Consider the following 11069-nt stretch of genomic DNA (forward strand, 5'->3'; position numbering starts at 1 on the left):
TGTAAGGGCTGACTACACACAACCAGAGACCCAAACACAGCTGTTGTAAGGGCTGACTACACACAACCAGAGACCCAAACACAGCTGTTGTAAGGGCTGACTACACACAACCAGAGACCCAAACACAGCTGTTGTAAGGGCTAACTACACACAACCAGAGACCCAAACACATCTGTTGTAAAGGGCTGACTACACACAACCAGAGACCCAAACACATCTGTTGTAAGGGCTGACTACACACAACCAGAGACCCAAACACATCTGTTGTAAGGGCTGACTACACACAACCAGAGACCCAAACACAGCTGTTGTAAGGGCTGACTACACACAACCAGAGACCCAAACACAGCTGTTGTAAGGGCTGACTACACACAACCAGAGACCCAAACACAGCTGTTGTAAGGGCTGACTACACACAACCAGAGACCCAAACACAGCTGTTGTAAGGGTTGACTACACACAACCTGAGACCCAAACACAGCTGTTGTAAGGGCTGACTACACACAACCAGATACCCAAACACAGCTGTTGTAAGGGCTGACTACACACAACCAGAGACCCAAACACAGCTGTTGTAAGGGCTGACTACACACAACCAGAGACCCAAACACAGCTGTTGTAAGGGCTGACTACACACAACCAGAGACCCAAACACATCTGTTGTAAGGGTTGACTACACACAACCAGAGACCCAAACACAGCTGTTGTAAGGGTTGCCTACACACAACCAGAGACCCAAACACAGCTGTTGTAAGGGCTGACTACACACAACCAGAGACCCAAACACAGCTGTTGTAAGGGCTGACTACACACAACCAGAGACCCAAACACAGCTGTTGTAAGGGCTGACTACACACAACCAGAGACCCAAACACATCTGTTGTAAGGGCTGACTACACACAACCAGAGACCCAAACACATCTGTTGTAAGGGTTGACTACACACAACCAGAGACCCAAACACAGCTGTTGTAAAGGCTGACTACACACAACCAGAGACCCAAACACATCTGTTGTAAGGGCTGACTACACACAACCAGAGACCCAAACACATCTGTTGTAAGGGCTGACTACACACAACCAGAGACCCAAACACATCTGTTGTAAGGGTTGACTACACACAACCAGAGACCCAAACACAGCTGTTGTAAGGGCTGACTACACACAACCAGAGACCCAAACACATCTGTTGTAAGGGTTGACTACACACAACCAGAGACCCAAACACAGCTGTTGTAAGGGTTGACTACACACAACCAGAGACCCAAACACAGCTGTTGTAAGGGCTGACTACACAGAACCAGAGACCCAAACACAGCTGTTGTAAAGGCTGACTACACACAACCAGAGACCCAAACACAGCTGTTGTAAGGGCTGACTACACACAACCAGAGACCCAAACACAGCTGTTGTAAGGGTTGACTACACACAACCAGAGACCCAAACACAGCTGTTGTAAGGGCTGACTACACACAACCAGAGACCCAAACACAGCTGTTGTAAGGGCTGACTACACACAACCAGAGACCCAAACACAGCTGTTGTAAGGGTTGACTACACACAACCAGAGACCCAAACACAGCTGTTGTAAGGGCTGACTACACACAACCAGAGACCCAAACACAGGTGTTGTAAGGGCTGACTACACACAACCAGAGACCCAAACACAGGTGTTGTAAGGGTTGACTACACACAACCAGAGACCCAAACACAGCTGTTGTAAGGGTTGACTACACACAACCAGAGACCAAAACACAGCTGTTGTAAGGGCTGACTACACACAACCAGAGACCCAAACACAGCTGTTGTAAGGGTTGACTACACACAACCAGAGAAACAAACACATCTGTTGTAAGGGCTGACTACACACAACCAGAGACCCAAACACAGCTGTTGTAAGGGCTGACTACACACAACCAGAGACCCAAACACAGCTGTTGTAAGGGCTGACTACACACAACCAGAGACCCAAACACAGCTGTTGTAAGGGCTGACTACACACAACCAGAGACCCAAACACAGCTGTTGTAAGGGCTGACTACACACAACCAGAGACCCAAAACACAGCTGTTGTAAGGGCTGACTACACACAACCAGAGACCCAAACACAGCTGTTGTAAGGGCTGACTACACACAACCAGAGACCCAAACACAGCTGTTGTAAGGGCTGACTACACACAACCAGAGACCCAAACACAGCTGTTGTAAGGGCTGACTACACACAACCAGAGACCCAAACACAGCTGTTGTAAGGGTTGACTACACACAACCAGAGACCCAAACACAGCTGTTGTAAGGGCTGACTACACACAACCAGAGACCCAAACACAGCTGTTGTAAGGGCTGACTACACACAACCAGAGACCCAAACACATCTGTTGTAAGGGCTGACTACACACAACCAGAGACCCAAACACATCTGTTGTAAGGGTTGACTACACACAACCAGAGACCCAAACACATCTGTTGTAAGGGCTGACTACACACAACCAGAGACCCAAACACATCTGTTGTAAGGGCTGACTACACACAACCAGAGACCCAAACACAGCTGTTGTAAGGGTTGACTACACACAACCAGAGACCCAAACACATCTGTTGTAAGGGTTGACTACACACAACCAGAGACCCAAACACAGCTGTTGTAAGGGTTGACTACACACAACCAGAGACCCAAACACATCTGTTGTAAGGGTTGACTACACACAACCAGAGACCCAAACACATCTGTTGTAAGGGCTGACTACACACAACCAGAGACCCAAACACATCTGTTGTAAGGGTTGACTACACACAACCAGAGACCCAAACACAGCTGTTGTAAGGGCTGACTACACACAACCAGAGACCCAAACACATCTGTTGTAAGGGCTGACTACACACAACCAGAGACCCAAACACAGCTGTTGTAAGGGCTGACTACACACAACCAGAGACCCAAACACAGCTGTTGTAAGGGCTGACTACACACAACCAGAGACCCAAACACATCTGTTGTAAGGGTTGACTACACACAACCAGAGACCCAAACACAGCTGTTGTAAGGGCTGACTACACACAACCAGAGACCCAAACACATCTGTTGTAAGGGTTGACTACACACAACCAGAGACCCAAACACAGCTGTTGTAAGGGTTGACTACACACAACCAGAGACCCAAACACATCTGTTGTAAGGGTTGACTACACACAACCAGAGACCCAAACACAGCTGTTGTAAGGGTTGACTACACACAACCAGAGACCCAAACACATCTGTTGTAAGGGTTGACTACACACAACCAGAGACCCAAACACATCTGTTGTAAGGGCTGACTACACACAACCAGAGACCCAAACACATCTGTTGTAAGGGCTGACTACACACAACCAGAGACCCAAACACAGCTGTTGTAAGGGTTGACTACACACAACCAGAGACCCAAACACAGCTGTTGTAAGAACAAAGGTAACTGCAGAAGGCCTATTGGCCCATACGAGGCAGCTCCTATTCTATAACCACCCAATCCCACTCATATACTTGTCCAACCCGTGCTTGAAACAATCGAGGGACCCCACCTCCACAATGTTACGCGGCAATTGGTTCCACAAATCAACAACCCTGTTACTGAACCAGTATTTACCCAAGTCTTTCCTAAATCTAAACTTATCCAATTTATATCCATTGTTTCGTGTTCTGTCCTGTGTTGATACTTTTAATACCATATTAATATCCCCCCGGTTATGTCCATTCATCCACTTGTAAACCTCTATCATGTCACCCCTAACTCTTCGCCTTTCCAGTGAATGCAACTTAAGCTTTGTTAATCTTTCTTCATATGAAAGATTTCTAATTTGGGGAATTAACTTAGTCATCCTACGCTGGACACGTTCAAGTGAATTTATATCCATTCTATAATATGGCGACCAAAACTGAACTGCATAATCTAAATGGGGCCTAACTAGAGCAAGATATAGCTTGAGAACCACACCAGGTGTCTTGTTACTAACGCTGCGATTAATAAATCCAAGTGTCCGATTTGCCTTATTACGAACATTTATGCATTGATCCTTTTGTTTTAAATTCTTACTAATCATAACTCCCAGATCCCTTTCGCAATCCGACTTCGCAATCACAACACCATCTAGCTCGTATCTTGTAACTCTATCATCATTACCTAACCTCAGAACTTTACATTTATCAGCATTAAACTGCATCTGCCAATCCTTTGACCATTTCAAAACCCTATCTAGATCAACTTGAAGTGATAGTGAGTCCTCCTCCGAATTAATTTCCCTACCGATTTTCGTATCATCGGCAAATTTGCAAATGTTGCTACTCAAACCTGAATCTAAATCATTTATATATATTATAAACAACAGAGGTCCCAGGACAGAGCCTTGAGGCACTCCACTTACAACATTTTCCCACTCTGACTTGATTCCATTTATACTAACTCTCTGTTTCCTTTGGTATAGCCATGCCCTAATCCAGCTTAATATAGCACCCCCAATACCATGAGACTCTATTTTTTTAATCAGTCTTTCATGTGGCACTGTATCAAAAGCTTTGCTAAAGTCAAGGTATACAACATCGCAATCCTTACCGCTATCAACTGCCTCAACAATGCTAGAATAAAAAGATAACAAATTTGTTAAACATGAACGGCCATTTATAAAACCATGTTGCGACTCAATTATTAATTTATGTTTTTCAAGATGAAGACGAATTTTATTTGCTATTATAGATTCGAGTAACTTTCCCACAATAGACGTTAGGCTAATTGGTCGATAGTTAGACGCAAGTGATCTATCTCCTTTCTTAAAAACTGGTAACACATTAGCAACTTTCCAAAACTCTGGCACTCTGCCTGACTCTATTGATTTATTAAATATGGTTGACAGTGGGTCACAAAGCTCCTCTTTGCATTCTTTAAGCACCCTAGCAAACACTTCATCCGGCCCTGGGGATTTGTTTGGTTTGAGTTTTACTATTTGTTTAAGAACATCCTCCCTGGTAACTGCTAAACTCGTCAACCTGTCCTCGTCCCCACCCACATAGACTTGTTCGGCTGAAGGCATATTGTTAAGTTCCTCTTTAGTAAATACAGATACAAAATATTTATTAAAAATACTACTCATCTCTTCATCACTATCTGTTATTTGACCTGTCTCAGTTTTTAATGGACCTATCCTTTCCCTAGTCTTAGTACGATATAACTGAAAAAACCCTTTAGGATTTGTCTTTGCTTGCCCTGCTATGCGAACTTCATAGTTTCTTTTTGCTTTCCTTATCTCTTTTTTAACATTTCTAACCAGTTGTACGAATTCCTGTTCTAAAGTGACCTCCCCATTTTTAATCCTTTTGTACCAAGCTCTCTTTTTACCTATAAGGTTCTTCAAATTCTTTGTTATCCACTTTGGGTCATTAGTAAGGGCTGACTACACACAACCAGAGACCCAAACACAGGTGTTGTAAGGGCTGACTACACACAACCAGAGACCCAAACACAGGTGTTGTAAGGGTTGACTACACACAACCAGAGACCCAAACACAGCTGTTGTAAGGGTTGACTACACACAACCAGAGACCCAAACACAGCTGTTGTAAGGGCTGACTACACACAACCAGAGACCCAAACACATCTGTTGAAAGGGCTGACTACACACAACCAGAGACCCAAACACATCTGTTGTAAGGGCTGACTACACACAACCAGAGACCCAAACACATCTGTTGTAAGGGCTGACTACACACAACCAGAGACCCAAACACAGCTGTTGTAAGGGCTGACTACACACAACCAGAGACCCAAACACAGCTGTTGTAAGGGCTGACTACACACAACCAGAGACCCAAACACAGCTGTTGTAAGGGCTGACTACACACAACCAGAGACCCAAACACAGCTGTTGTAAGGGTTGACTACACACAACCTGAGACCCAAACACAGCTGTTGTAAGGGCTGACTACACACAACCAGAGACCCAAACACAGCTGTTGTAAGGGCTGACTACACACAACCAGAGACCCAAACACATCTGTTGTAAGGGCTGACTACACACAACCAGAGACCCAAACACATCTGTTGTAAGGGTTGACTACACACAACCAGAGACCCAAACACATCTGTTGTAAGGGCTGACTACACACAACCAGAGACCCAAACACATCTGTTGTAAGGGCTGACTACACACAACCAGAGACCCAAACACAGCTGTTGTAAGGGTTGACTACACACAACCAGAGACCCAAACACATCTGTTGTAAGGGTTGACTACACACAACCAGAGACCCAAACACAGCTGTTGTAATGGTTGACTACACACAACCAGAGACCCAAACACATCTGTTGTAAGGGTTGACTACACACAACCAGAGACCCAAACACAGCTGTTGTAAGGGTTGACTACACACAACCAGAGACCCAAACACATCTGTTGTAAGGGTTGACTACACACAACCAGAGACCCAAACACATCTGTTGTAAGGGCTGACTACACACAACCAGAGACCCAAACACATCTGTTGTAAGGGCTGACTACACACAACCAGAGACCCAAACACAGCTGTTGTAAGGGTTGACTACACACAACCAGAGACCCAAACACATCTGTTGTAAGGGCTGACTACACACAACCAGAGACCCAAACACAGGTGTTGTAAGGGTTGACTACACACAACCAGAGACCCAAACACAGCTGTTGTAAGGGTTGACTACACACAACCAGAGACCCAAACACAGCTGTTGTAAGGGCTGACTACACACTATTCCCTCTACATTCTGCTGTCAGGGAAAAAACTCTTCCCTTTCTTCTGTTATTGTCCAGCATCACAGTTCTCTCTCACGATACATTTATAGTGTCACCACAGCCTGGTGGCACGCTACAGCCTGGTGGCACGCTACAGCCTGGTGGCACGCTACAGCCTGGTGGCACGCTACAGCCTGGTGGCACGCTACAGCCTGGTGGCACGCTACAGCCTGGTGGCACGCTACAGCCTGGTGGCACACTACAGCCTGGTGGCACGCTACAGCCTGGTGGCACGCTACAGCCTGGTGGCACGCTACAGCCTGGTGGCACGCTACAGCCTGGTGGCACGCTACAGCCTGGTGGCACGCTACAGCCTGGTGGCACGCTACAGCCTGGTGGCACGCTACAGCCTGGTGGCACGCTACAGCCTGGTGGCACGCTACAGCCTGGTGGCTCACTACAGCCTGGTGGCACGCTACAGCCTGGTGGCACGCTACAGCCTGGTGGCACGCTACAGCCTGGTGGCACGCTACAGCCTGGTGGCACGCTACAGCCTGGTGGCACGCTACAGCCTTGTGGCACGCTACAGCCTGGTGGCACGCTACATCCTGGTGGCACGCTACAGCCTGGTGGCACGCTACAGCCTGGTGGCACGCTACAGCCTGGCGGCACGCTACAGCCTGGTGGCACGCTACAGCCTGGTGGCACGCTACAGCCTGGTGGCACGCTACAGCCTGGTGGCACGCTACAGCCTGGTGGCACACTACAGCCTGGTGGCACACTACAGCCTGGTGGCACGCTACAGCCTGGTGGCACGCTACAGCCTGGTGGCACGCTACAGCCTGGTGGCACGCTACAGCCTGGTGGCACGCTACAGCCTGGTGGCACGCTACAGCCTGGTGGCACGCTACAGCCTGGTGGCACGCTACAGCCTGGTGGCACGCTACAGCCTGGTGGCACGCTACAGCCTGGTGGCACGCTACAGCCTGGTGGCACGCTACAGCCTGGTGGCACGCTACAGCCTGGTGGCACGCTACAGCCTGGTGGCACGCTACAGCCTGGTGGCACGCCACAGCCTGGTGGCACGCCACAGCCTGGTGGCACGCTACAGCCTGGTGGCACACTACAGCCTGGTGGCACGCCACAGCCTGGTGGCACGCCACAGCCTGGTGGCACGCCACAGCCTGGTGGCACGCTACAGCCTGGTGGCACGCCACAGCCTGGTGGCACGCCACAGCCTGGTGGCACGCCACAGCCTGGTGGCACGCCACAGCCTGGTGGCACGCCACAGCCTGGTGGCACGCCACAGCCTGGTGGCACGCCACAGCCTGGTGGCACACTACAGCCTGGTGGCACACTACAGCCTGGTGGCACACTACAGCCTGGTGGCACGCTACAGCCTGGTGGCACACCACAGCCTGGTGGCACACCACAGCCTGGTGGCACGCCACAGCCTGGTGGCACGCCACAGCCTGGTGGCACGCTACAGCCTGGTGGCACACTACAGCCTGGTGGCACACTACAGCCTGGTGGCACGCTACAGCCTGGTGGCACACCACAGCCTGGTGGCACGCCACAGCCTGGTGGCACGCCACAGCCTGGTGGCACGCTACAGCCTGGTGGCACACTACAGCCTGGTGGCACGCTACAGCCTGGTGGCACGCTACAGCCTGGTGGCACGCTACAGCCTGGTGGCACGCTACAGCCTGGTGGCACGCTACAGCCTGGTGGCACGCTACAGCCTGGTGGCACGCTACAGCCTGGTGGCACGCTACAGCCTGGTGGCACGCTACAGCCTGGTGGCACGCTACAGCCTGGTGGCACGCTACAGCCTGGTGGCACGCTACAGCCTGGTGGCACGCTACAGCCTGGTGGCACGCTACAGCCTGGTGGCACGCTACAGCCTGGTGGCACACTACAGCCTGGTGGCACACTACAGCCTGGTGGCACGCTACAGCCTGGTGGCACGCTACAGCCTGGTGGCACACTACAGCCTGGTGGCACACTACAGCCTGGTGGCACACTACAGCCTGGTGGCACACTACAGCCTGGTGGCACGCTACAGCCTGGTGGCACACTACAGCCTGGTGGCACGCTACAGCCTGGTGGCACGCTACAGCCTGGTGGCACGCTACAGCCTGGTGGTCTCGCCTCCCTATTGTATCAGTTTGTGTTAGATTGTATGAGTTTGTGTTAGATTGTAAGGGTTTGTGTTAGATTGTATGGGTTTGTGTTAGATTGTAAGGGTTTGTGTTAGATTGTATGAGTTTGTGTTAGATTGTATGAGTTTGTGTTAGATTGTAAGGGTTTGTGTTAGATTGTATGGGTTTGTGTTAGATTGTATGGGTTTGTGTTAGATTGTATGGGTTTGTGTTAGATTGTATGGGTTTGTGTTAGATTGTATGGGTTTGTGTTAGATTGTATGGGTTTGTGTTAGATTGTATGGGTTTGTGTTAGATTGTAAGGGTTTGTGTTAGATTGTAAGGGTTTGTGTTAGATTGTAAGGGTTTGTGTTAGATTGTATGGGTTTGTGTTAGATTGTATGGGTTTGTGTTAGATTGTATGGGTTTGTGTTAGATTGTATGGGTTTGTGTTAGATTGTAAGGGTTTGTGTTAGATTGTATGAGTTTGTGTTAGATTGTATGGGTTTGTGTTTGATTGTAAGGGTTTGTGTTAGATTGTATGGGTTTGTGTTAGATTGTATGGGTTTGTGTTAGATTGTATGGGTTTGTGTTAGATTGTATGGGTTTGTGTTAGATTGTAAGGGTTTGTGTTAGATTGTATGAGTTTGTGTTAGATTGTATGGGTTTGTGTTTGATTGTAAGGGTTTGTGTTTGATTGTAAGGGTTTGTGTTAGATTGTATGGGTTTGTGTTAGATTGTATGGGTTTGTGTTAGATTGTAATGGTTTGTGTTAGATTGTATGAGTTTGTGTTAGATTGTATGGGTTTGTGTTAGATTGTATGGGTTTGTGTTAGATTGTATGGGTTTGTGTTAGATTGTATGGGTTTGTGTTAGATTGTATGGGTTTGTGTTAGATTGTATGGGTTTGTGTTAGATTGTAAGGGTTTGTGTTAGATTGTATGAGTTTGTGTTAGATTGTATGGGTTTGTGTTTGATTGTAAGGGTTTGTGTTAGATTGTATGAGTTTGTGTTAGATTGTATGGGTTTGTGTTTGATTGTAAGGGTTTGTGTTAGATTGTATGAGTTTGTGTTAGATTGTATGAGTTTGTGTTAGATTGTAAGGGTTTGTGTTAGATTGTATGGGTTTGTGTTAGATTGTATGGGTTTGTGTTAGATTGTAAGGGTTTGTGTTAGATTGTATGGGTTTGTGTTAGATTGTAAGGGTTTGTGTTAGATTGTATGGGTTTGTGTTAGATTGTAAGGGTTTGTGTTAGATTGTATGGGTTTGTGTTAGATTGTATGGGTTTGTGTTAGATTGTATGGGTTTGTGTTAGATTGTAAGGGTTTGTGTTAGATTGTATGGGTTTGTGTTAGATTGTAAGGGTTTGTGTTAGATTGTATGAGTTTGTGTTAGATTGTATGGGTTTGTGTTAGATTGTATGGGTTTGTGTTAGATTGTATGGGTTTGTGTTAGATTGTAAGGGTTTGTGTTAGATTGTATGAGTTTGTGTTAGATTGTATGGGTTTGTGTTAGATTGTGTGAGGCTGTGTGTTTACGTAGATCCATGCGTGCGTATGGGGCTCTCTGCGTGCGTCCGTGTGCGTGCGTCCGTGTGCGTGCGCTGCTCTTCACACACAGTAAACCAATATATATATGACCAAATACAAAATAAAAACTGTTCATGAACTCATAATCAAATAAATAAATGAATGAATGACCATTCATCCTTTTGAATTACCAGGTGACAGTATTATAGCTCCCCTCCCCCCCCTCCACCCCCTCCTCCCCCATCCACCCCCCTCCCCCATCCACCCCCTCCCCGTCCCCCATCCACCCCCCCTCCCCCATCCACCCCCCACTCCCCCATCCACCCCCCTCCCCCATATACCCCCACCCCCCCACCTCCCCCATCCACCCCCACCTCCCCCATCCACCCCCACCTCCCCCCACTCCCCCATACACCTCCCCCATCCACCCCCACCTCCCCCCACTCCCCCATACACCTCCCCTACCTCCCCCCACTCCCCCATCCATCCCCTCCCCCATCCATCCCCCCCCCTGTGGGAACCGACCTGTGAGATTTATATTTATTTAATTTATATGAAATTATATAGAATTTATATTTACGTTAATTTATATTTTTCGATAGCAATTTGTATGATGTTAGGTGGACTGTATTTCTGCAATAATCTCACAAATCGATCCATACACATT

The 11069-nt window shown here is 48.0% G+C and overlaps 1 protein-coding gene across 1 annotated transcript in view; it reads left to right on the top strand.

Annotated features, from left to right (window-relative positions):
* The window catches only part of LOC138354408 (collagen alpha-1(III) chain-like), a 45722-nt gene extending 36794 nt beyond the window's left edge, over positions 1 to 8928 (top strand). The window contains exon 3 of the mRNA XM_069308598.1: positions 6842 to 8928. Within this exon, the coding sequence (XP_069164699.1) occupies positions 6842 to 8928 (2087 nt within the window). The remainder of the gene's footprint in view (positions 1 to 6841) is intronic.
* Positions 8929 to 11069: the final 2141 nt, after the last annotated feature.

The sequence above is a fragment of the Procambarus clarkii genome, chromosome 62, assembly GCF_040958095.1.
Source record: "Procambarus clarkii isolate CNS0578487 chromosome 62, FALCON_Pclarkii_2.0, whole genome shotgun sequence".
Classification (NCBI taxonomy): domain Eukaryota; kingdom Metazoa; phylum Arthropoda; class Malacostraca; order Decapoda; family Cambaridae; genus Procambarus; species Procambarus clarkii.